Source organism: Sceloporus undulatus, chromosome 6, assembly GCF_019175285.1.
Source record: "Sceloporus undulatus isolate JIND9_A2432 ecotype Alabama chromosome 6, SceUnd_v1.1, whole genome shotgun sequence".
Classification (NCBI taxonomy): domain Eukaryota; kingdom Metazoa; phylum Chordata; class Lepidosauria; order Squamata; family Phrynosomatidae; genus Sceloporus; species Sceloporus undulatus.
This window is the reverse complement of record NC_056527.1, coordinates 84,033,643-84,060,910: the sequence shown is the minus strand read 5'-3', so window position 1 is coordinate 84,060,910 and position 27,268 is coordinate 84,033,643. Positions and strand designations below refer to the sequence as shown.

At 41.4% G+C, this 27,268-nt stretch overlaps 2 protein-coding genes across 11 annotated transcripts in view; one reads left to right on the top strand and one right to left on the bottom strand.

The window, feature by feature from the left end:
* The window catches only part of ACBD4 (acyl-CoA binding domain containing 4), a 30,857-nt gene extending 25,899 nt beyond the window's left edge, over positions 1–4,958 (bottom strand). For 6 of the 10 annotated variants that reach the window (XM_042471884.1, XM_042471890.1, XM_042471892.1 and 3 more), the window contains exons 1-3: positions 4,816–4,958; positions 2,774–2,878; positions 894–1,020 (exon numbers count right to left, since the gene is read on the bottom strand). In XM_042471884.1, the coding sequence (XP_042327818.1) occupies positions 894–975 (82 nt within the window). In that variant the 5' untranslated portion in view covers positions 976–1,020; positions 2,774–2,878; positions 4,816–4,958. Of the gene's footprint in view, positions 1–893; positions 1,024–2,756; positions 2,879–4,815 lie in introns of all 10 variants that reach the window. The other 4 variants (XM_042471888.1, XM_042471885.1, XM_042471887.1 and 1 more) reach the window with 4 other exon arrangements.
* A 17,820-nt stretch (positions 4,959–22,778) lies between these two features.
* The window catches only part of PLCD3 (phospholipase C delta 3), a 66,457-nt gene continuing 61,967 nt past the window's right edge, over positions 22,779–27,268 (top strand). Inside the window, 3 exon segments of the mRNA XM_042475143.1 lie at positions 22,779–23,632; positions 24,568–24,819; positions 24,822–24,836. Of these exon segments, the coding sequence (XP_042331077.1) occupies positions 24,645–24,819; positions 24,822–24,836 (190 nt within the window). The 5' untranslated portion in view covers positions 22,779–23,632; positions 24,568–24,644.

The window sequence follows — 27,268 nt, the reverse complement described above, 5'->3', positions numbered from 1 at the left end:
CACCACACATCAAGTGTTTGATCTGTTTCCAGTCAGAGATGAAATCGGGAGGTAAAAGTGGATTTCAGTCCATCCAGCTGAGACGGTTAAAACTGTAGTCCACAAGATTGTTTACTCCAATTTTGCAAGAATACTAGCCCTCAAGGAATGAGAACTCAGTACAACTGCTTTCAACTCGTGCTTAGAGAAAACTTGTAAAGTAATAGGAAACACACCAGTGGCAGTCTCCATTTCAACAGCAAGATTGCTTTGGTCACAGAAGATAATTCAGTTACAACCTTCCTAGAAACCAAGAAAGTTACTTTTTGTATCACAACATGCAGATGCCCCTAGCCAGCATGGCTACAAAGACATCAGGACCTGACAGAAAATTCTGTATTTGAGACCAGGATAAAAGCTTTGTCTGGAAACATCCAAATCTAGAATTCTGTGACCCAGTACCAATAAAAATGTTTAGCCTGTTTGGCCACAAAAATAAAAAATCATTAAGGAAAGTGGAGTCTGGTGAAAGAAAAAAAAAAAATGGAAGAAGCTTTCTAGTGGTCTCTAGGAAGGTTCAAAATGTATTTTACCTGACCTGGTTGCTTCATTACACATGTGCATATTGTTAGTTTTGAAGAAAAGGTTTGCTTAAACATTGTTCTTTCTTGTGGCGTAGAAACCTATCCCTATTGCTTCTATATTTCTGCTACCAGATTTTTTTGTTCTATATTTCTGGTATCAGATTTTATTTTATTTTTGTTAAAGAAATAATGTCCAGAACATGGCTACTTCATTAGCTGAGGTATACCTGTACAGATAAGTTTAGGAAGTTCAATATTATTCCATGAAAGCCCATGGAGTAGGCAAGGCCAGTAATCTTGTTGACAGCATCATTTGAATTTGACTCTCACCATTCTTTGGTAAGCCTTGGATGACACTGACAGCTGCTTCAAACTGCTTCTGACAATCTGACTCTTCTGTCTTCTTCCCCATTGGTGCCAGTTTTGGAAAAGGAACAGAGGGTGAGAAGTGCAGGCTCTGCTGGGAAAGAAATACAGAAATGAATTGAAGGAAGGCTCTTTACAGAAGATTTGGAAATGCTGGAGAGACAGGTAAAAGAATTCTTTCAGCAACAAAAATTTATCCCTCCTGGCCAGAGACTTCTATGTTGTATCATACCCTTGTTACAGGAACATTCTTGCCCCTAATACCAAAGTTTGTAAAAGTTCATTCTTTGTAGTACAAGAAAAAAAGTGATTGTGATGGGCAAGGGATTCTAAGGCTGCATCTACACTGCAGAAATAATGCTTTTTGAAACCACTTTGCCATGTCTCAATACTATGGCATCATGGGATTTGTATTTTTGTGAGGTATTTAGTCTTCTCTGTCAGAGAGCTCTGGTGCCTCACCAAAGTACAAATCCCAGGAGTATGTAGGATGGAGCTATGAAGTTAAAGCAGTGTCAAGTTGCATTAATTCTGCATTATATGCACCCTGAGAGTTGTAATCCAAAGAATAATTTCTCCCAAATTCTGTGCCTACAACAGGATGTAAGACAATTGCTTTCAACAACCTTCTCTCATGAGTGTCTGTCATTGCTGGTGCTGCCTCATCCCATGGCCTAGACAATATGGTTCAGTGGCTAAAGTATTAGACTTAGGAGTTTATCACACGGGAGCATCTGGTGCAGAAATGGGATTTAAAACCTGAAAAAAATCTAAGAAGAAATGCAAAAGCTTGACTGATTTTCAGACACATCGGGGTTAATGCAACATTAAATTGGCTAGAAAGTCGACAAAACGCAATTCTTTTTATTTTCAGGATTTTCTGGAAGTAAAAAGAATATTGTCTACTTTCTAGCTGGGTTAATGTTGTGTTAATGCACCTTAACAACGACGTCATCCGAAAATCAATTGTGCTTTTGCGTGTCTTTTTTACTTTCTGTCCGGGTTAATGTTGGGTTAACTTTGACGTCATCTCATAATAAATCTGCTTTTGCAGGTTTTTCTCCACTTTAAATCCCGTTTTTGCATGGGATAAACTCCATAGATGTGGGAAACCCAAAGCTAGATCTTCACTGAGCAATGTAAAGGCTCCAGCATGAGCATAGACAATTCAATACCTCACAACCTACAGAGCTGTTCTAAGATCATTCTGCTGCAATATGCTCCTTGGAAGAAAGCACAGAATAAAATGTAACCAAGTGAGGCAAAACTAAACAGGCCATTTAATGAAGGAAGGAGTTTCTCAATCCCACTTTTCTCCTTTTTATCCTTGCTGGGGATCGAACTAAACATATTGTTAAACGTTGCTGGTATTTAATAGGCTGCTGCTGGTGTTTGTAGCATCACCACAGTATGATAATTGTCCTAACTTCAGCAGATGTAGAGGCAAAGATTAACTCTTCTTCCTTTATCTTAAATGCTGAACAAAGTTCTTCCTTGGAAGCTGGTATCCTGTTCTTTCATCATGTTTCCCAGAAAAGCCAACCTAATGCTTTAGGGAAGCCCACAGATAAGGACAACAGTCCCTTTCTGCTGTTTGGTATTCAGAGGTGTGCTGGCTGTGATCATGAAGACTGTTTACTATATATTTACACTGAGAAAAAACAATCCGTACTAGTGCAGAAAGAAACAATGGACATGATCTTACTCCAAGTCTTCCAGGCTAATACCAACTGTTCTATTAATCTATAATCTTATTCTGCCAACCAGGCACCTCAGCCTATCCCTTTACTCAAAGAGTCACTTTCTACGCCTTCAATCATGTCTCACCCAATATGTTTTGCTACCTGAAGTAAAGAAGCAAATTATTCCTCCCTTCAAGGATCACAGTATCCAAGACCAGTCAGGATGTATGGGTGCCTGAAGAAGGAAATCCCAACAGAACTGCTCTCCTGGCAATAAATAAATATTAATTTAAATAATAATAATACAATACATGTAGTAAGGAGAGCTTCCTATCAAAGCAAGTTGCCCTCAAGCCAGCTGCCTCTGTCTGCCCAATGATAAGGCTCATATGGGTTTATCACACTGGGGCTAATTTTGGCATTAAAGAGAGATTAAAGTGCATTTAAAACATCCTGCATATAAAGCGAAAATGGCAAGTAATTTGCAAATGATTATCACACGCAATTGCGCAAATAAAGTGATATCAGAAATGCCTTGTCGCTGAAATCCCGAAAGTAAAAAGATGTGTGTTAATGCTTCTTTGTGACCACTTCAATGGTGGGTTTTGTGTGACGTTTGAAATCATTTCGCGTGATTATGCAAATTTTCCAGGATATTCACAAGATAAACTCCTGATCTCCTTAGTGTGATAAACTTCATACTGAGGCACACACATTACATTACACACTGAAGTCCTGGTTTCTATCCCTAAGCTTTGCTTGCCTTACCTGAGCTTCTCTGATCTTCCCCATCTAGTACATATTGCCATCTTCTTTTTATAAGGCACTCCCACCCATCTTGGTTCAATGCCCACTGTTTCTCTTTGGATGCATCTGTTCTGCAAAAATGATCCAGTTTAACACTGCTTTTACATGGCTCAATGCGATGGAATTCTGCAGATTGTCATTTTGTGAGGCAATTAGCATTCTCCATTAGAGAGTTCTGGTGTCACAGCAAACTACAAATCCCGAGATTCCATAAAACGGAACCATGGCAGTTAAATTGGTGCCAAACTGGATTATTTCTGCAGTGCAGATGCAACCTTTGTCCACCCCAGTGCCAGGGCAAATACCCCATGCTCTCCTACTCTAGACAACTTCTTAGCCCTACCCCAAACATGCGTGCCCCACAGGCCCTGGTTCTTACAACCCCAATGTATCATTTTCTGCTCTCTGCCCATAAGTCCACATCCCATTCCCCTCTAATGCCAGGTTGCTCCAACATCTTGAACTGTTGTGCCAGCCTCCCCTCCAGAGATCCTTATGCCCGCCTTATTTTAAGAATCTGTCCACCGCTGGGCAAATCTTGCTCCGCATTATTATTGAGATAACTTTTTGGGTGCATCTAGACTGTAGAATTAATACAGTTTGACTTTAAAGACTAAACTGCCATGGCTTCATCTGCCAGAATCCTGGGAGTTGCAGGGTGCCTGCCACCAGACGTCCTCCTTTTTCAGGACATGTCCTACATTCCAACCTTCTGTCCAGGAGGAATTCCAAAGTGTCCTCCATTTTGAGCATAACAAAGAAGCACAAACTTATATTGGCGTTTTTAACCAACATTTTCTAATGTCCTATGTTTTTCTTTGATATCCTACATTTTGCGGTGACTTGTCCTCCTTTAAGGCCATGGCCTCTGGTCACCCAGTGGGAGCTGTAGTTTGGTGAGGCACCAGCACTCTTGAGCAAGGAAGGCTAAAGATTTTGCAAAGCTACAAATCCCAGGATTCCATAAGATGGAGCTGCAGCACTTCAAAATGGTGCCAAGATGCATTATTCCTGTAGATTATTCCACACTGCAGAAATAATCCGGGTTGACACTGCTTTAACTGCCACTTTGCAAAGCTACAAATCCCAGGATTCCATAGGATGGAGCTGCAGCACTTCAAAGTGGTGCCAAAATGCATTATTCCTAGATGCACCCGTCCATCCACACTGCTGAAATAATCCAGTTTGACACCACTTTAACTGCCATTAGCTCAATGCTATGGAATTCTGTGCATGGTAGTTTGCTGTGGCACCAAAGCTTTGCTCTGCACTGAGTCCTGGCAGTTAAAGCAGTATCAAACCGGATTATTTCTGCAGTGTGGATGCAACCTGGAAAATTTAAGCCTGTTATCCATTCGAGGCAGTTATCCGGAGCTTTTTATCCCAGTCAATCCTACCTTGTTTTCCCCTCCTTTGGAATAAGTGCTCTGCTTCCCTTGCTCTTTGCCCAGGCACCGGCTTTGCCAACCTCTGGTTTGTTTATTATTGCAGCTGGCATGGCATTCGACCTTTCCAGCCCAGCCCAGCCCATATCGCCGGGACCAAGGCGAAGCGCGTCTCAGCCAATCACAGCGCTCCTCCGCGTTCTACGCCTAGCGCCTCGGCCAATCAGCACCAAGCACTCCCTCTGACCTGAGACTAAAATTCTCTCTCTTTTCGCCTGGGATCAGACAAATTTCGAGACAGCGCCACCTGCAGGAGAAATAAAACAATTTCTTTGGATGTCCTTCCCCCCAAAAAATGCACTTTAAAGTCACTTCTCTGTATCCACTGATTTTTTTTATCCACGGATCCAAGCATCCACAGTTTCAAATATTTAAAGTATTTGTTAAAAGTATAAATTCCAGGTTGCACACCTTGATTTTCCATTTTATATAAGGGACACCATTTTGCTATGCCATTATACTGAATGGGACTTGAGCATCCACAGACTTTTTTTATCCATAGAGGATGCTGGAGCCAAACCCCAGAGGATAACAAGGATCCACTGTAGAGTCAGTTCTCTGTATCCACAGATTTTTTTATCCATGGATTCAAACATCCACGGTTTGAAATACTGTATATTCAAAAATAATATAAATTTCCAAAAGCGAAACCTTGCTTTTGCCATTTTATATAAGGGACATAGTTTAACTATTCCATTGCATCTAATAGGATTGAGCATCCACAGATTTTTGGTATCCACAAAGGGTCCTAGAACCAAATCCCAGCAGATATCAAAGGTCCACTGTATAATGAGAGCCACCATGGCATAGTGGTTTGAGTGTTCGACTACAACTCTGGAGACCGGGGTTCAGTTACCAGCTTGGCCACAAAACCTACTGGGTGACCCACTTGGGCAAGTCACACTCTCTCAGCTTCAAGGAAAAGCAATGGGAAACCTTCTCTGAACAAATCTTGCCAAGGAAACCCCAAAATAGGCTCAGCATAGGGTCACCATAAATCTGAAACAACTATGAAGGCATAATGTTTATCAGGAGCTAGTGGTTTGAGTGTAGTTCAAATCCCACTGGGTGACATACATAAAGTCACACTCTCTCAGCCTCAGAAGGTGGCAAAGATAAATCCCCTGTTAACAAATCTTTCCAAGACAAACCCAATGTTAGGTTTGCCTTAGGGTCGCCATAAGTCAGAACTGACTTCAAGGCACACAGCAATAATTTTGCATAACAAAGTACAATAACATCCAAAATTCACAAGACAGTAATACCTTTATACAGACAACCAAAATGTCCAAAATATATGATACAAGCTTTCGAAGTTCCACTGGCTACTTCATCAGATAAAGGTGTTAAGAATCATACAGGAGCAAAAATTATAAAATGAACATGTTAGTCACAGGCTTGCATTTTCTCAAGGTGTTCTTTGCATATTGTTCTTTGGAGCGATATCTATCCAAGCAAGTGCCTCCTCTTTCAGGCCGTGTGGCACTGAGAACAAAGCATCCCAAAGTCCAGCAGATAAAATGTTAATGCCATTAGCAATGCAATAAATTACTTCTCCTGAGATCCCAAAAGTCTCCGTCCTTTGTGAGGTCACAGCCCCCTTTGTTAGGCTGAAAACACTGAAAATTAGGGAAATTAGGGAAATTTTAGGTGTTGTTTCGGTAGAACATGCCAGATATAGACCCATATTTAAAAAAAGTTTTAGCTTTGTTTTTTGTATAACAACGACATCTTCAGGAGAGGAACAGGAGTTAACATGCTTCATTGGCATTTTTAAAATGCAACGACTCCAGAAGTTAATTTCTAAATGAGATCGGTTGGACAATCTGTGCCAAGCCTCAGCCCTCCAGACTATTGACAATTTATTATTTGCAGTCCAAAGTGCAAAGCATGTGCAAATCTCCTTCAACACTGTACAACTTGAATCAGCAAATATTCAGATGTAGAAATTTATCCGGGGTTAAAGAATTTTTAAAAACATGCTTATCCAAATAGAGTTTGACCTAAATGTATTCATATTCAGAGTAAAGCTGTTGAAATCAGTGTGATAAATGAGTCCTTACTAACGTAATCCCTATTTATCATAATGTGTTTGCTCTGACTAGAGCTGGATTCAGTTTGTAGAATCAATACAGTAATTATTGTTACTTTGAGGCAAATACTCTTAAAAGAAAATGATATTGGCTGCTACTAGGAGGAAGTTAATAATAGAGTGTGTATTTTTCTCAGGACACATAGTGACAAATTTTGCTATCTATGGCACGGTACAGACCACCCCAAAGGGGTGGCCTACAGCTGTTCCTGTTTGCGCCAGATTGGGGCCAGGGCAACCTCACCAGCAGCCCCTGTGGTCCTAATCCAGCATTTTTCCAGGCCAAAGAAAAGCAGCAAAATGCCACTATTACATCACAGGATTCTCATCAGTCTTCTCATAAAACATGCAAACAAAAGTGCAGGGAGGGGACAAGGAGAGAAAAGCCCAGATATCTTTATCCATTTGGAGAATCCACCATGGGCTGCACCAGGCCCCAAAATGTGAAAAAGCACTGCCAGTTTCTGAAATTCCATTTCTGGGATCTAGTGATGCCTGTTGGTTCCCATACTGTATTAATAGGGCCATAAATCCACTCTAGCATTTTGATAGCTTTAAAGATACTGAACCTATCTGTGGGACAGAGTTCAGCATCTTATGTAACACCTTTTCACCTCACTGAGTTGGGAGTCACTAACTGTCAGTGCTGAGTTATTTGGCGGGTGAGCTGGACCATATATAGCAAAAATGCTATTCTGGGAGGTTTCTATAAGAGGGAAGTGATTCTTTTAACAACAATAACAACATCCACATCTATTTGGTCAGGGGAAAGAGGTTCTGGGGGCTACTAAAAAGAAAAGAAAAGCAGATACACTGTAACAGAAGATCCTGTCTCAAGTCACTTTATTGTTCTTGTCATTGATTTAATGTTACCAATAGGAGACCTTTTCATATATGTGCAGTTGGCTGGAGTTCATGACATCTCAAATAAAGCATTAGAAAATACCTCAAAATATTTTATTAACTGATGTGAGCTCAGCACTTATTAGGAGTCCTGCATATCATGTGCGACTCTCTCGCGCTCTCTTTTCCTCCCTAACGCTGTATATTGATAGATATGCTGAGTCACATGTGCTCCATGGAGAGAAGAGAAAAGAGGTCATTGAATCATCTGGATTTAGTAGGAGCAGGGCAGATAATATCATCACTCTTTTTTTCCCCATACAGTGCAGCTGATCTTTTATATTCTTTCATACTTCGTAAGTAGATTTAAAGTACCATCCAAACAAACTTCAATTTTCTGTATTATTATATTTTGTGAACAATTTTCACATGTTTTAAAAGGAGAAGTATTTTCCACTCTCGTTTAAGGCTTTTCAAAAAACATGTGAATCATCATGAGCACAAGCCAGAGAAGTCCTCCTGGAGCTGGGACAGAATATCATCAATTCTTTTTTTTTTATTAAAATTTTATTAATACATTGTAAAACAAAACATGACAACAAACAGTACACCAAAACAACAATAAATACAGGCAATAACCCAGATAAGGCCCTGAAAATTATAGATAAAAGGTGTATTCAGGGATCCTGAAAGACCTCTTTCCATAAAAATTTAGCTATAATTGGAGGATGTCTAGAGACTAAATCTTGCTGGATGTATTTGATAAATGGGTGCCGAATCTTATGAAAGGTCAATCCAAAGTGTAAGCCTCTCGCTCTGTTGTTATTACCGGTATCTGCCATTTTCTGCATTAACCACAAGTCCCAGAGTCTAGTCCACCATCCTGCAATATTCAACTTTCCAGTCTTCTAGTTCTTGGCTATCTCAAGCCTGGCAACAGCCAGAAGCAAACTAATACGTTCTTTGTGCTGGAGGGCTTTAATTTCATTCATAAAAATGGAGAACAGGAGTAGGAGTGGTGATGATTGTATACAGTACTTTGTTTAGTGATCTTGGAGATCAGTTGTAAAATTTCTGTCCAAAACTCATGCACTAAGGGACAATCCAGCCACATATGTACCCCTACCTTCACAATCCCTCCAGCATTTTGGATTAGCATTGGTAGACATACGAGCCAATTTGACTGGGGTGAGGTACCACTGATGGACCAACTTGATAGTACTCTCATTAATGGCAATGGACCTAGTTTTAAATGGTAAATGAGTCCATATATTTTCCCAGGTCTTACTATCAGCAATTCTTTTTATGGAATATTGTTTGTGTTGGTGTTGTCTCACTACTCCAGTATCCAGTGATGTCAGTGGCACACCAGTTTCATCCTGGCAGGATCTTCTTCCCTCTTCCCTCCCCTTCCTTGTCCAATTTTCTCTCCCTTCATTTGCCTCCTCTGACTTGCAGTGGCTCCCAGATCTCAGGCTGAAGGCTTTCTCATAAGCTGATCCTTGAACCAAGTGCTAGAATTGGAAAATTCCAATTACGTGAGCTGAAAGAAACTCCTGAGTATTCTGCAACACCACAAATCTCTTTCACAACAAGCCCCGTTTCAACCCCCTATCTGTGGCATCCCAGATACCTTTACCTGACAGCTGCAGCTTCTGGTCTGTAGTAAATGTGGAGCTCCAGAGATAGTAGCATTTGCCATGGCAGTGAATGAAGACGGATTCTCTCTTCTTTCCACTCCAGGTCCTATCTTCTCTACTTTATCTTTATTCTCTATGTGTCCACATACATGCTTACCTAGGCCCTGAGCTACTCAGGAGAGGCCCTTCTTTCAGTCCTATCATATTCATAGGTACAGCTGGTGGGGATGCAAGACAGGGCCTTCTCACTGGCTGCCCCTGAATTCTAGAACTCCCTCCCCAGACAGTCAAGAACGACCCTCTCCTTGCTGTTCCTGTGCTGAAATGCAAAGATATATTAATCATGTTATATTATATTTATATTATATTCTGGCAAGCTTTTAGAACTGAGGGGTTTTAAAGGAAGAGCTTTTAAGAGGGTGCTGTACTGTTTTTATCCAACTGGTTTTTATCTGCTTTTATCCTTTTTAAATGTGCAGTTTAAATTGTTATAATATTTTTAAAAGCTTAATTCTATTTTAATATTGCTCTTTGCATGTTTTAGTTATATTGTACTTGTAAGTCAGTTATGGCTGCATTTTAGGGACAAAAAACAGGATATTGATGACAATAATGGTGATGATTTCTCTCCCATCGCTCTCTGGCTCTTCCAATGCTGCTATGGTAGACCTGGAAGTGTCTGAGGAAGGGGGGGGGGGAGAAGGGAAGGAGATGAGGAGAAGAGGGGGGGAGAGAAGACAGAAGGACAGGAGTCAGATGGGCCCTGTACAGACTGGCTCTTTGCACCGGTCTGAGGCCAAAATTAGGGTACTGTCTGCACGTGGGTGCCATGATTGCGTGCGCCCATCCATACAATGATGTCCATGTGGCACAGCGCCCAAACAGTGCCACACCATGTGGATGTCATGGTTGCACATGAGCATGCCACTGGCGCTATGCATGCGGTGTAGAAAGAACCCGCTGGGAGCGGGTTCTTTTTAGGCCTTGCAGACGCTGCGGCATTTGCTGTGGCCTCCATCCGGGGCAGAAGGGCGGCATCTGGCTGCCCCTTTCTGCCTGTCTGTATCCCTCCCTTAGTTCCTTCCTTTTTTGCCACTTTGTGTAGCACATGCTATGCCCCCCATCACCAGGACATTGGGCTAAAAGCAGTCCATAGCTTTGATAATTAATTGAAAGAAAATGTAACTCAAATTAAACACCATTAAATTGTTCCATAAATAAGCCCATAGTTTGCCCTGATCAAAGCACATTTGACTCAGCTTGTGATCTCTATCATCTATTGGACCCTCAGTTTGGAGTAAAAACCATGAGATCCCTCCCCAAATTCTTCCTTGACCCTCCAAATCTAAGATTAACCAAACCATGGAGTGGGAGGAGGTTGGATTCCTTGGATTTTTGAGGGATGGTGTGTGATGGTCAGCGATTTCCAGGGAAGTGGGAAAGAGGAGGGGGCATGCTAGAAATTCAAGGGAGGGCAAAAAGGGTTGAGTTCTTTCCTGGTTCAGATCAAAATCATTGCTAGGTAAGAATTCAGAAGGGAGTTGTTGTAACACTTCCCTCATGTTTGTGGTGAGCATTATGATGCATAGTCTTTGTCTTTGTAGCTAAGCAGTTTCAAAGCATGACAACTTAGCACTGAGATCTCCTTGACAGCCCAGCCAAAGTCAGGGCAGTGGGTGGGGATGGAAAAGAGAGAGGAAGGAACAACCTGGGGACTGTTTGTATGAAATATATAACTCTCTTGATCAAACAGCTTCACTGTTTGCTGGTGCATTTCTGGACATAGTTCAAAATAGCACCACCAATAGCAAGTACATTTCTATACTGTTTATTGGTGTACTTAAGCAGTCCCTAAGGAGTTTACAATGTGTATGCTAATTGCCCCTAAGAAGCTACTCAGTTTAGCGACATTTTAGCTACTCTCTGCCCAAATTGTAGGCTTCCACCTACTTTCACTGTGCTTTGCAAGCCAATGTGTGTCTTCTTTATTTTATTTTATTTCTTTCTTCCTTGCTTTGGCTATGTGGAATCTTTGTTGTTGTTGTTGTGTACCTTCAAGTTGTTTCCTACTTATGGCAACCCTAAAGCAACCCTATCACAGGGTTTTCTTGGCAAGTTTCTTTAGAGGGGGTTTCCCTTTGCCATCCTCTGAGGCTGACAGAATGTGACATGCCCACAGTCACCCAGTGGATTTCCATGGATGATCTACAGTGTATTAAATGTATATATAAACATTCCACAATTCAGCAATTTTAACTCTAGTATTCTCATAGCCTCTTTGATCTACTCTGGAAATTTCTCTCCTTTGACTCCAGAGCTTGAAATCTATCACCCATTGAAATATAGCACTGAGTCACTTTGCTATTTACTCATTGTGGGGTACTTTGTTCCCTTTTCTTCTGCTTTGCTTTGAGTCACAGTAACATAGCAATAGAAAAGACCATCAACTGATTTCTTTTGTAATTAGATGACTCTCCCTCTCTTCTTTCATAGGGTGGGACAAACTAAGGCCAAACTGGGTAATGTTCAGCAACATTAGATCTGCTACGTTTTCCCCATGTCTGAAATGTTAGTCTAATAGTATTGAAAGCATCAGAGATCTTGGAAAATATAGTAGCCACAGTAGCTTTCTATGTGCCAGAGGACAAGGAGCAGGGATGCATACCTTTCAACTGTACCAATTTGGGACAGTAACAATTATTCCTATGTTGTTCCATTTTTTCCCAACTATTTAAAAAAAATATCCTAGTTTCTCTCTTCTCATCCAACTTTCTGCTTTGGTTCTCAGTTTACTTCAGTTGCTGCAAACTGAGTCCAAAGTGCAAAATTAGTTTGCACACAGTTAACTCAGCTGAGGGAGAGAAGAAGAAATGGAGGGGAATCTTGCCTTTCCCAGTAGGTTCAGGCAAAAGCAAACTGCTGCAGCCTTTCCTAGCTTGTGCATTCTTCCTCATTAATAACTTTTGCCATCTTGACCACGTCTAGTACAGTACATCTTGGCCAGACTTGTCCTAGTTTTCATCTGTGAAATGTTGCAGGATGTGGGCATGTAGAGGATGAGGCCTTCTTGCCCTCTTTTCTTAATGCAAGTGGAGCTAGAGATAGTTTAGTAGCCTTAGGATACTATCACATGGGGGGAAATCAGGGGATTAAAAAGGCATTTTCCTAGCAAAGTTGTGTGATCGCTGTGAAAATTTTCACACACATTATGATTAAATAGGACTTATCCCTGGAAGAACCGGGAATGCTCCAACAACAAACCATTCACAGGGAAATCCTGTGCTCCGCTCTGGGCCCACAACAAACTCCATCTCCCAGAATGCCATAGCCTTGAGCCAAGACACTTAAAGCGGTGCCAAACCGGGTTATTTCCCCAGTGTGGATGCAGTGGACATGGAAATGTAGCAGTGTAATTGTGTAGTGTGAAAACGCCCCTGGTTTGGAACCACTCTTTCTAACAACATGACAATGTAACAGCAGAAAAGAAATGCCACAGCACCTCTGGTGATGTTTCAATTATTATTCACATTTACAGCAGTTAAATTCCAGTTTTCACAAAGAATACCTGTGAACCTAATGCTGATCCCTTATTTTATGACTCGTGTAACTTCAGTAAATGATTCTCTGTTTATGCCAGGAACCCATGCCACCTTTACCAAGCAACTCAAAACTTTTCACTCATGAGTTTTATGCTAGTATGCTTTGGAAAAATATACATCATCTGCAAATCTTTCCCAGTCTAGCACTTGGCCCAGCCCTGGTTTGTCAAAGAGTAGAATATGTTAGTTCTGTTCCAAAATGTGTGGGTTTGAAGAGAAAACATAACAGAATGTCTAGTCAGAGTTATGGTTACTAGAGCTTAAATAACATTTTAATTAGGTGTTTCCATTCATTCTGTCCCCTGTTTTTTGATCCTCTTTTGCTTATATTGCTATGTTTTGAAATAAACCTTTGACTTTATTTGGCTTAGTTTTCACATGAATTTTAAAGTTCTGCTGGAAGTCTATTTGGAAACTAAGTAATAATTACATTGCCATGCTGGAAATAAAATGATGCCTGCCTTTTTTAATAAATGAAAAATGGCATGTCCAATCTGTTCAATAGTTTATCACACGAATGAGGAGTTTATTCCATGAATATCCTGGAAAAATCACATAAGTACACATAACGATTTCACACGATGCCGCACAAAACCTGCCATTAAAGTGGTCACAAAGAAGCATTAATGTGCATCTTTTTACTTTCGGGATTTCAGCAATTACGTGTGATAATCATTTGTTCAATTACTCTGCTTCATTTGCGGGATGTTTTAAATGCACTTTAATCTCTCTTTAATGCCAAAATCAGCCCGTGTGATAAAGTCCATGTTGATATTAATTGTCTGTTGTTAAATGTTCCGTTTAACCAGATGAAAAGACAAATTAATAGAGAGTTAAGACAAACTGGTAGAGTAAATTTACTAGAGAAGATTAGTCATCACAAGAGTTGATAGGAGCGTCCACATTTAGAAACAGTGTACCTTTAAAGATGTTGGGGGAAATCATCGGTGTGGAGAGAAGAGGGCTGTGAGCTCACTGCTCTATTATGAAGCTACCCGGGATCATCTGGTTGAAACAGGAGTCTAAAGTAGATTGTTTTTTACTGTGACCCAGCAAAATTATTGCTACACATCACTGGGGCGAGTTGAAAAATTACATCGTAAATGTATGTCAGGATTACTTATCTGTATACAGGCTCAGATTTTCTCAAGTCTGTGACAACCCTTTCTCAATATTGTTATTATCAAGGACGGCTTAGAAATATCCTACATTTAAGTTGTTTGATTTGTTTGTGCAAATGTTTAATTTTATAATTCTGGTAGTATTTCCCACCAGGTATTTGCATAAATGTTGAAGATGGCGAGGTGCTGTTAGCAACCTTACAATCTCTGCTGTAATTTCTCATTGGTCATCAAAGACCATTCCATACACAGAAAGTGGAGGGCAGTAGAAAGAGAGGTAGATCACACACCAGATGGATAGACTCAGTCAAGGAAACCCCATCCCTGAGCCTGCAGGAGTGGAGAAGAGAGGTTGAGTTGTCCCACAACACAAAACAGTCAAGACGCACTTTGCTTGTAGTTATTAATTACAAGGGCTAAGAACCAAGTGAACAAGTGACCATCTGCACTAGTGACAGCTAGCAGTTTCCATGTCAATGTGGCAATTAATCCATTCAAGATAATCCAAACCTTAAAAGGAAATATCTAAGGTGATGAATGCCACCTATAGAAAACAGCTTGGATAGCTCCTTAAATGTTTTGACTAGAGGCCACAGTAGATTCATGACATTCTGGACGTTATCAGACAAGGGAAATTGGAAGTATAATCCAATGGCAATCCGAATGCAATCATGGGGTTTCATGTTATTGTGTAATAGACTAGCACATACAATTTCGGGCAATGGGAAGTCAATCCGAATGCAATCATGGGGTTTCACGTTATTGCGTGAGAGGTGATCACATGCAATTTCTGGCCATGGCAAGCTATTTTCAGGCAATGGGAAGTCAGTTTGAACACAATTCGAATTCACTAGCGAATTCATGTGAATCAGAATGCAATCTTGGGGTTTAATGTTATTGCATGAACTAGCGAATTCATGTGAATGTGTTCTGACCCCACTTTCTTTTCATTCAAAATTAAGAGAAATTCCTCCCGTGTGATAAACTCCATTGACACAGGAGGCACAACTGTGCAACACCGTTTCAGCTATGTCTCCCTCCAATCTTGCCTATTTAAAAGTGATTTTAGTTTGTATTTATATTGTTGGTACAGTGATCCCTTCCCTTACGTGGGGGATCTAGCAGGAGCTAGAGTCTTGTTCACTTCAATGGGAAGTATGTTTAAGTGTTTTTAAAATAAAGAAGAAGAAAAAGAAAGAAAGAAAACAGGTGCATTTAAACTGTAAATGGTATCTGAAAACCTATGAACACCAGATTAAAATTCTAGAACAGTCCTATGGGTTCTGATCTTTTCTTTCTTTTCTTTCTTGTTCCCTTTTCCCTATTTTATTTGTGAAGGATTTGAAAGCATTTAATAATTTAATGCAATGCTTTAAAACATTTTTAAACAATGCACAGCAAATTTTGTTGTGTTTAAGTTTGCTGTTAATTGGCCATCATATATCTGAAAAGATTAATACTGTACCTTGTTTTGTCCTTAAGATGGCACTACTTCCCTATATTGACAAAATCCATCTGCCAGCATACAGGTCTTGCCTTTTGGGATTAAGTTAAGACTGGGCTCAGAAGGGTTTAACCCCAAGATCAATATCAAAAATCCTGGCTCAGGCTTGAAAATAGTTTTTTTTCCTATGTAAGCAGGTGCAATGGACATTTTCTAAACAGGGAGGAGAGCAAAACACCTGTCAAGGCATTGTCCAAATGAGGAAATTACTTCTGATTGTGTTTAGATATCTGTCTGTAGTATTTTTTCTTAATTTCCAAAATTTAGGTTTGTCCTCAAAAAGGACACAGACACTGGAAAGGCAGTGAGACCTATCTCAGACTGCTAAGTTTCTAAGGAGTTTATCAGACAAGGGGAATTGGAAGTATAATCCAATGGCAATGTGAATGCAATCATGGGATTTAATGTTATTGCGTGATAACCCACTACACACAAATTTGGGCAATGGGAAGTCAGTCTGAACGCAATCATGTGGTTTTACGTTATTGGGTGATAACCCACTACATACAAATTTGGGCAATGGCATGCTATTTTCTGGCAATGAGAAGCCAGTTTGAACGCAATATGCATTCGTGTAATTGCACTAAACTAGCGACTTTAAGTGAATGCGTTCTGGCCCCACTTTCTTTTCATTCGAATTTAAAAGAAATACCTCTCGTTTGATAAACTCCTAAGATTTTACTAAATCAGCTGTCACCAACCTAGCACCCTTGAGATCATTCCCATCATCCCCTTCCAATAGGGATATTGTGGAATAGTAGTCCAAGACATGTGGAGTTGAAAAAAGCTGCACTGTACACTACTTCTAAACATACCTACTTCTTTTTTCTTAATCTCTGAGAAACTGTTCACTTTTTTCTTCCCTAAAAGGAGAACTGGAATCCTCTGTTATATCCCCTAGCTTCCTTCACCTGGAAAACCGAAACACATCTTGTTAGCAGTTCTTAACCCCCAATTTGAAGATGATGAACCCAAAACATATAGTATACAAAGGAATATTTTCACTACTGTTCAATTATGGGTTGACACATTGTGCATCTACATTGTAGAAATAATGCAGTTTGACACCACTTTAATTGCCATGGCTCCATCTTACAAGATTCTGGGATTTATAGTTTTGTGAGGCACCAGAACTTTGGCAGAGAAGGATGATATTCAAGACGAACATGTCTAATATGTCTGTAATCTTTACAGTTCCCACTATACAGACATAAATCCCATCCACTTTAGTGTGGTACTTTGAGTATGATAGGATAATAACCTTAAAGAATGAAAACGATTCACTGTCTCTCCTGACGCTATTAGGGGTGACTGAGGGATCAATCCAGATTCTTTGTTTTATGGTGTGTGGGGCAGGTAAAGAGAGGAGTAGGAAATTAAAAATTAATTAATTTACATTATAGTAATCATTTGCAGAATCAGACAATGGTTTGCTCCTTCCTACACACTGCTTTTCAATCTCTGATCATCGTAACCATAGACTATTCTTCTTAGATCCTTGCAAATTGAAATTAACTGTTGTCATTCTGGTGAATTTCTTTTTTATTTGTCGTGAAGCTTGAGAGACAGAATGTGGTGTGAATGAAGTTGGTATGTCTCTTCCATTTTTTAAAACACGCACAAATACATGCATATGCATACACAACACCGGCTGTTTATTTTTTAATTTTTAAAATAATGTTTATTGATTCAAAAGACACAAAACATCATAAAGCATACAACATAAACAAATACATACAAACCCATTCGAACCCAAATCTATAAACTTTGTATATATATTAATATCTAAAAAGACACACATGTCAAAATCAATAACAAAAGCAATAAAGCTACACAATAAAATCTCTCAAACATCTTACATAATACATACCAATCCTTTACTTATCTGTGTTCTATTCTATCCATTCCTTCCTCCAACCTTTCACCTTCTCAACACTGGTTGTTTAGTTTGAAACTGCTGCATTGCTTTCCTGTTAGCCCATTCCAATGGTTACAAGTAAGTAAAGAGGTCATCATTCTTGAATGTTGAGTCTTAGCTGCTGTTTCATTGGCCTCTCATCCAGTCTGGAGAGATCCTTTTGAAAGAAATCATGGACCTCTTCAGTTTTTAACAATGCTATTAATTGCTTGCTACTGGATACGGACCTGTGGAATACTCATTCTAGGGCAGACCCTTAAGAAAAATTGATGTTCCTCTGTTGAGAAAACAGTCTTTTTATCCCCGTGGCCTTCTTTCTGTTTTTCCCCCCTGTTGGTGTGTGTCGTCAAGTCATTTCCAACATATAGCAGCCCTAAGGTAACCTTGTCATGGGATTTGGTAAAATTCTTCAGAGAGGGTTTGTCATTGTCTTGCCCCTGAGGCTGAGAGAGTGTGACTTGCCCAAGGTTCCCCAGTGGGTTTTTATGGCTGAACCAGGAACTTAACCCTGGCCTCCAAAGTCCAATGCTCAAACTTCTACACCACACTGGATCTCTTTAGCCAGTCTACAACCCATAAAACAGGGATAGGAGTCATAGGGGCCTGGAGATGTTGTTGGACTGCAATTCCCAGTAGACCAAGCCACAGTTCAACAATATAAGGGAGGATGCCCAATTTCCACTCTGTCATTGGTGGACATGCCCTCTTACCTGAGTGTTCGCTTTATTTGGAAAGCATTGGTGAGGAATTTTGGCAATGGCTTTTTGGAAATCCCAGTTTATAATGTCTACCCGATCTTCCCTATCTACTTGAGTTTGCTGATATTCTCAAAGCATTACAAAACATGAAAGCAGAACTGCCCTTTGTCTTTCTGATTCCTCTTTAGCAAGCATCATGCTATGATATGGTTACAAGTTCTAGTTTTGATTATGGTTTCTCCCATTAACTTTTAGAAAATGGTTTTAAATTGACTGCCTTCAAGTGCTCTAGTAGAGCATGGCTTTAGTGACAAGCTGCATATCTGTATTAGGAGAGCACTGTGTTAGACTAGCCTAGAATATAGCCCAGCTGTACTTGCAGCTGACTCTTCCTAAACCACAGACAATGGAAGAGCAACTTTTACCACATCTGAAGGCAGCTCGGTAATTTATAGGGTTTTGAATAAGCTCCTTTAAAAGGTCTTAAGTATGTGCCGAGTGAACCTGGTGACTTATTCACTTGTAGTTCATCCTTTCCTTTTGGAGTGCCATATTTGATTGCCCCGCATGTCTTAGTGGTTTGAGTGTTGGATTATGGCTCTAGAGACCAGGATTCAAATCCCTGCTTGGCCATGAAACCCATTGGATGACCTTGGGCAAGTTACACACTCTCAGCCTCAGGGGAAGGCAGTGGCAAACCTCCTCTGAAGAAATTGTGCCAAGAAAACCCCCATGATAGGGTTGCCATAAGTTGGACATGACTTGAAGGCATACAATAACAATCAAATACAGGAGATCTTTAATATATATATATGAGCTTATTAATACCAACAAATTATTCACATCCTATCTCAAAGTGTCCTCAACTATTAACTAACCCTCGTATACATACATACTATTTATTTTGTATATTTCCTCCTCACGCCTCCCTAGGAATGGTGTTTCCTTTTTAATTTCTTTTTTCTCTCATGTGGAAGATCATTTTCACAGTTTTACATTCTTGTACCCCTTCCAAATGCAGATCTAGGAAATAGGCTCTCCTGCTTAAAAGGGAGGGGAGATGTATATACAGAGGGGCCTTGGTATCTGCTGGGGTTTGGTTCCAGGACCCTCCATGGATACCAAAATCCGTGGATGCTCAAGTCCCATTAAATTCAATGGCATAGTGAAACGGTGTCCCCGATATAAAATAGCAAGATCAAGCTTTGCTTTTTGGACTATATATATAGTCCAATATGGAATATGGAATCTTTTCAAGCCATGGGTGGTTGAATCCATTAATAAAGAATCTGTAGATATAAGAGGCTCTCTGTATATAAATTAAACTGGTTGAGAGAACTCAGAATATGAAGGACTGAAATTGGAGGGGGTGGCGGCACTAGTGCAAGTTTCTGATGGTGCCAAAATCCAAAGAGCATGTTGTGAATATTTTGTGAGAGAGAGGCCCCACTGCTTGCGCTCTCGGAGGAAGCACAGAAAGTAACCTGAGCAGCTGGTGAGCTGCTGAGCTGAGCAATATCTCATGAAGTAAGGGAGGGAGATGCTGTCTTAGGGAAGGCATGCTTTTCTTGCAAAATGGAGTAGGAGAAGCAACCCTTCCTTGCATGGCTTCCTTCGCTGTCAATAGAGCTTGGAAAATTACCTTTTTTAAAAAGTCCTTTATTCTTTTACTCATAACAGTGATTGAAAAGTAGCCTGTTTGTCTTAATCTTTGCAGTGATTAAACAAGTAATGTGTCACATTCCTTGTTGCACTGCTCATTACTTCCCTTTTTGAGGACAGTGGGCCCTTGGTATCTACTGGGTTTGGTTCCAGGATCTTCCATGAATCCCAAAATCTATGGATGCTCAAGTCCTGTTAAAAAATACAACGCCATAGTGAGATGGTGTCCCTTATATGAAATAGCAAAATCAAGGTTTGTTTTTTGGAATTTATATATATTTGGAATATTTTCAAGCCATGAATGGTTGAACCCATGGATAAAGAATTAGTAGATATGGGGGCCTGACTGTACAGATACCTCCATGGATTGGTAAGAGAATTAGAGCATCATGCTATGATACACTTACAAATTCTACTTTTCATTATGGTTTCCCCCAAGTCACTTTTAGAAAAATGGCTTTAGATTGACTACCTTCAAGTCGTAAAACATGAAAAAAAATCGTATCAAATTACCTATCCTCAAAGTAACTTTTGAGCAACTAGAAATTATTTTTTACAATTGAGAGTGATTTGCTCTTATTCATATGTTGCATTTGAAATATGTTTCCTGCTCCACTCTCCTTGCCCCAAAGTAACTACACTTGTCTCTTCACATTCACTGGGGTTAGGGCACAGGATCCCCATGAATGTGGAAAAACTGCAAATAACAAAAGCACTATGTTTTTACCTGAGAGAACACCTCTCTAGGAATCTCTAGGTCCTCCAGTGCAACTCTGTGGGCATCACCTGCCAGTCATTGACCATAGAATTACTCTAGTGGAGTGTTCCATCTAGTAATCTCTAGGTCCTTCAATGCAACTTTTGGCTACATTTGATCACAGAGTTGCACTGGAGGACCTAGATATGCCTAGAGAGAACATATTAACAAAATCTGTGAACAATCAAATCCGCAAAAGGCAAAGCCACAAATGTGGGGGGAAAGGAGTGTATTTATGCCTAACTCTGTTGCTTATGCCTAGTTACTTCCAAATTTTGGCTGAGACTGGCATTGTGAAAAGAGGAGTCGGGGGCAAGAATGATACAAAACAGTATAAAAAGAAGTGAGGAAAAGGGGGAAAAACCAGGAATCTTGTGGTACTTTTCAGACAAATGGATTTATTTTAGTGGTACCTTTTCTGCATTACAATGAATTACTTCACAAAAGAGCATGAATGTGTTACATGGTGACTGTGGCACAAGTGTGATAGTTTTTTTGTGGGGCTTTCGGGCTATGTGTCCATGTTCTGGAAGAGTTTATTCCTGATGTTTCGCCAGCATCTGTGGCTGGCATCTTCAGAGAATGCTGGCATGGAAGAGAGTGGGGTATATATTGGGACCTTTGTATATGCAGGGGATCTGTTCTGGACCCCCCCTCAAGTATGGCAAAAAATGTGGGACCTCAAGTCCTGTTGATTCCTATGTGTGTGTGCACCATGCGGTGTGTACTGCAGGTGCGTGCATCATTTTAACTTCCCAGAGTAGCTGTGAGTAGAAGCTTAAATCCGTGTATGCCAAGCCTGCCTATGGCACAAGTATACTGTATATTGGTCCAATATAGAGATTAACATGTAAATCACTTTCTCTCAACCTAGGTTCACACAGTATATATATATACTGTATATATATATATATATACACACACACACACACACCACTTACCTCCATGCCAGCATTCTCTGAAGATGCCAGCCACAGATGCTGGCGAAACATCAGGAATAAACTCTTCCAGAATATGGCCACATGGGCTGAAAAACCCACAAAAAACTATGGATTCTGGCTGTGAAAGCCTTCGACTTCACACACAAGTGTCAAGTGGTGTGATTCCGTGTTGTAAGGGTTTGAGTTTTGGAAACTCTGGAAAGCCACTGTGGCGTAGTGGTTTGAGGGTTGGACTAGACTCTGGAGACCAGGGTTTGATTCCCAGCTTGGCCAGGAAAGGTCTGGGACAAGTCACACTCTCTCAGCCTCAGAGGGCAGCTAGGGCAAGCCTTCTCTGAACCAATCTTGCCAAGAAAACCCTGCCATGAGTGGGAGCTGATAACACCAACATGTGTGGGGCATGATAACAACAGCAACAACCTGTGTGTGTCCAATAACACCCAAACAATGATACCTTTATGGGGCCAACCCAAATGCACAATTACATATTGCAAGGTTTCAACGTCACATATTGGCTTCTGGAGAAAGAAATGGAAGATGTTAGTCCTAGGCATGCATTTTGCCGTTTCTGGTCTTGGTTCAGATGGTAGGGAGGGCTATCTGCAGGCTGGCACCTCTCCCTTTTTTGGCCATGGGTTCACTGGGAGATTTTCAAAGTCAAGGAAACTATGTGCATTTCCAATTCAAAGAAGATGTTTCCTTGGAATCCAGCTTGCCTCCTTCCTTTGTCAAGTCACAGGCTCCTATTGTAGGTAGAGGACACTGGATTTCTCAAGAAGTCTTCCTCATGTTTGGCATCAGGAAAACTTTTAGGTGTTGTAGAGAAAGAAAAAGAGGAGCACCCCTCTTTCCTCCCAAAGAAGGAGGAGGAGGAGAAAAGGGCGGGAAAGAAAGAGTTAAAGGCCTTTTGCCTGGGCTGCTGAAATGTGAGCGTCCCTCCTTCCAAGCTCTGCCTCTCCCTCTTTCCAATCTCTGCTCTGCTGCTGCGCCCAGAAGAAAGGAGGCAGGCGGCTGGGCAGCAGCAGAAGCAGCAGGGAAGAGGAGGAGGAGGAGGAGGCTGGCCCAGAGGCTGGCCACGGAGGAGGGAGGGAGGGAGGCGAGGGGCTGGGAGGTGGAGGGTCTCCAGCTCCAGCCAGACTCAGACCTAGGAAGGCAGGCAGGCAGGCAGGCAGATACAGTATGTGGGGTAAGTAAGGTGGAGATTCTTCCAGTCGAGACCCAGACCTGAGAAGGAAGGAAAGAGGGTAACTAAGGTGGAAGTTTTCCAGGTTGAGACCCACAGACCTTAGCAGGCAGACAAGAAAGAAAGAAAGAAAGAAAGAAAGAAAGAGGGAAGGAAGGAAGGAAGGAGTGAATAAGTGGGATAGTAAAATGGAGGTTATCTAAGTCCAGACCCACAGACCTAGGAAGGAAGGAAAGAAGGAAGGAAGGAAGGAAGGAAGGAAAGAAAGAAAGAAAGAAAGAAAGGGGGGCATTAGTGTGGTGGTAAGGTGGAGGTTCTCCAGGTCGAGACTCAGACCTAGGAAGGAAGGAAGGAAGGAAGGAAGGAAGGAAGGGGCCATATATGGGGTAAATAAGGTGGAGGTTATCCAAGACGAGACCCACAGACCTTAGCAGGCAGACAAGAAAGAAAGAAAGAAAGAAAGGGTTGAATAAGTGGGATAGTAAGGTGGAGGTTTTCCAGGTTGAGACCCACAGACCTTAGAAGGAAGGGAGAGAATAAGGGGGCAGTAAGGGGGAAGTTCTCCAGATCAAGACCTTGATCAAGGAAGGAAGGAAGGAAAGAAAGAAAGAAAGAAAGAAAGAAAGGGGCATATGTGGGACAAGTAAGGTGGAGATTCTCCAGGTCGAGACAGGAAAGAAAGAAAGAAAGAAAGAAAGGGGTTAATAAGTGGCATAGTAAGGTGACACAGATCAAGGAAGGAAAGAAAGGGGGGAATAAGTAGGTCAGCAAGGGGAAGGTTCTCCAGGTCCAGACCTTGGAAGGAAGGAAGGAAGGAAGGAAGGGGATTCAGTGGAGGTAAAGTGGAGGTTCTCCAAGTCAAGGAGCTTTCCTCTCAGCCATGATTTGTGGCAAATGGAAAAAGTCCCGCTCGGAAAGCCACCGCCGGGGCCGCCACCGTCACCACCAGCAGCAGCAACAACCATCACAACAAGACTCAGACCTAGGAAGGCGGCAGGCAGGCAGATATGTGGGGGTAGTAGGTGGAGATTCTTCCAGTCGAGACCCAGACCTGGAAGGAAGGAAGAGGGTAACTAAGGTGGAAGTTTTCCAGGTTGAGACCCACAGACCTTAGCGGCAGACAAGAAGAAAGAAAGAAAGAGGGAAGGAAGGAAGGAAGGAAGAGGAAGAAGGAAAGTGGGATAGTAAAATGGAGGTTATCTAAGTCCAGAACCACAGACCTAGAAGAAAGAAGGAAGGAAGGAAAGAAAGAAAGGGGCATTAGTGTGGTGGTAAGGTGGAGGTTCTCCAGTCGAGACTCAGACCTAGGAAGGAAGGAAGGAAGGGCCATAATGGGGTAAATAAGGTGGAGGTTATCCAAGTCGAGACCCACAGACCTTGCAGGCAGACAAGAAAGAAAGAAAAAAGAAAGGGTTTGAATAAGTGGGATACTAAGGTGGAGGTTTTCCAGGTTGAGACCCACAGACCTTAGAAGGAAGGGAGAGAATAAGGGGGCAGTAAGGGGGAAGTTCTCCAATCAAGACCTTGATCAAGGAAGGAGGAAGGAAGGAAAGAAAGAAAGAAGAAAGAAAGGGGCATATGTGGGACAAGTAAGGTGGAGATTCTCCAGGTCGAGACAGGAAAGAAAGAAAGAAGAAAGAAAGGTGTTAATAAGTGGCATAGTAAGGTGACACAGATCAAGGAAGGAAAGAAAGGGGGGAATAAGTAGGTCAGCAAGGGGAAGGTTCTCCAGTCCAGACCTTGGAGGAAGGAAGGAAGGAAGGAAGGGGATTCAGTGGAGGTAAAGTGGAGGTTCTCCAAGTCAAGGAGCTTTCCTCTCAGCCATGATTTGTGGCAAATGGAAAAAGTCCCGCTCGGAAAGCCACCGCCGGGGCCGTCACCGTCACCACCAGCAGCAGCAACAACCATCACAACAACACCACCACACCAAGAAGAGCACCCAGTCTCTGCCCAGGCTTATAGGAGCTGTTGCATCTGCTGCCAAGCTCTCTGGACACCGCGCTTTAAGAAACTGGGTAAGGTGCCCAATTACTACAGTTGCCAGAATTCCATAGCATGACTCCTGGCAGTTCAAGTGGGGTCAAACCAGTTTATTTCTCCAGTGTGACACAGCCCAAAAGATTCCCGGCCCTCCGCTACCTGCTAGATCTTGAAAGTATAGCCATGGCCCTTAATAGAGCCATCCATCTGCATGTGGCCTTCCTCTCTTCCTACTTCCCTCTACCTTTCCTAGCATGGTGTCTTTCTAATAGTAACGCTTCCATGATGTGGCCAAAGTTCGACAGCCCTCATTTGGATCATCTTGGCTTCCAGGGAGATTTCAGGCTCCATCTGTTCTAGGACCCATTTGTGTGCTTTTTTGGTTGTCCCCAGTTATGCTCAGCACTTTATTGAATCTCCCAGCGCTAAAAAGGAACAGCAGGGCTAAACAACAAAGTGGGAAAAGGGGGTGTCTGAGAAGGTGCAGAGCGCCTTCCTTGTCTGTGTTGTCCAAGCAGATCAGTCCTCCATACAGAGCCTGGAAGGTTACTTTTGGAGTACGTACAGTATTACTATTCCCAGAAACTCCCTGACTGTTTGCTGGCTAGGAGACTTCCATTTGTGGTCCAACAATGTCAACTCACCCAATTCTGCTTCTTATAGGAAGCAGAAGAGGAAACATAACTCCCAGGAAAGGATACAGAGATTAATTTATGTCAAGGTTCTGCATCCAGGATTTTCACCTTAAGGCAGGGAAGAATAGTAATAAACTAGTTTTTTTAAACTAATATAGTTGATATATCGTATTTGCATAATAAGAGTATGCATTGCTTTTCAAATGCATATGGGTCTTACTGTAAAAACCTTGAGGCACCAAGAGCATAACAATAAATCATGGTGAATAGTAACAGATAGGAATGATTTGGAAGGTTCCTTTTTGTTTGACTTTTCTGGGCCTAGGCAGAGATGGGGGATTTGTGGTTCCCAGATGTGCTGGACTACAGTTTCCATCATCCCTAACCACTCACTGTTGCTTGCTGGCGCCTATCAGATTTGTAGTCTAACAGTAGCTGTAGGGCTGCCAGTTCCCCACCTGTGGCTGAGGCATCATAACACATGAACATACTAATTTCTTCAACTGTGCAGAAATGAACTTCAGTGAAGGAGATTTAATTCAACTTTGTTTTTTACAGTAGGGATTAAATGTTTTGTTTGCCAAGGAGAACTCGTTGTTTCCTGAATAAATTGTGCTTGCTGTGGAGGCCCCAACTTCAGTTTAGTACACACAGCTTGCAACAGAAACAATTATGTCTCTTTTGCAGATCTTTGGTAACCAGGGTGCAGTGATAAAAGACAGCCTTCCTTGCAAGAAACATCTTTGTAGTTTCTGAATAACATTGTTATTCAGGTACAGAAGATCAATTGGGTGGAAGAATGGGGTGGAGTTAACATTCAGCAATTTAATAAAGGATGGGTAATCCAGTTACATAAACCTAGTACAGGGGTGGGTCAGTTGTAATTTTCCAGATACTGTTGGATTGCATCTCCCACCAGGCCTAGCCACATAGCTAATGGCAAGGGATGCGGGAGCTCAACTAAGAATATAGAGAGTTACAGTACCCAGCCCTCCTAATGCGTTGCATTAAAATTAAAATGTCTCTTGAAAGAAGATATTTTTAGTTGGTTTGACTAGTTCCTACACTGTGTTAACTTAGAGCAGTGGTTCTAAACCTTACTAATGCTGTGACCCTTTAATACAGTACCTCATGTTGTGGTGACCCCAACCATAAAATAATTTGCATTGCTACATGCAAATATGTGTTTTCCGATGGTCTTAGGCGACCCCCGTGAAAGGGTCATTCGACCCCCAAAGGGGTCCCGACCCACAGGTTGGGAACCACTGACTTAGAGTAAGGCCCTTCGATTCCTGGGACTTGTTTTGAGAAGGCACATATAGTATTGCTCTGTCGTCTCTCAACAATTTGTTTTTTTCCAAATAGTCTGTTTGATGTGCATGAAATATGTTGCTTAAGTTAAAATGATTAATTACTGTCCATTTAAAAGGGATGGGAATCATGCAGCTGTTCGATGTTGCTGGACTGCAGCTCCCAGAATTTCTCACCATTGGTTATGTTGAGAAAGGCTGCTATCAACTGCAAATCCAAAACAACTGGAAGACTGCACTGTTCCCACCCCATTAAAAAGGTTTTTGAGATGATATATATCATATAAATTCACAATTAAACCTTGGTGCCTGTCTGAGAACTTGAAAGAATTGTAAGAAACTAATGAAGAAAACTGCTTCGTAGCAGAAGGAATTTTTGTATTTTTAGTATTTTCAAAACCCTTATTTTAGCAGAATTCCAGAGACAGAGGATTAAAAACTTAGAGCAGTGTGACTAGTGTGGGATAAAAGAAGGCTGATGTGGCAAGGCTGCTAAGACTATACATCAGCAGCTATTAATTT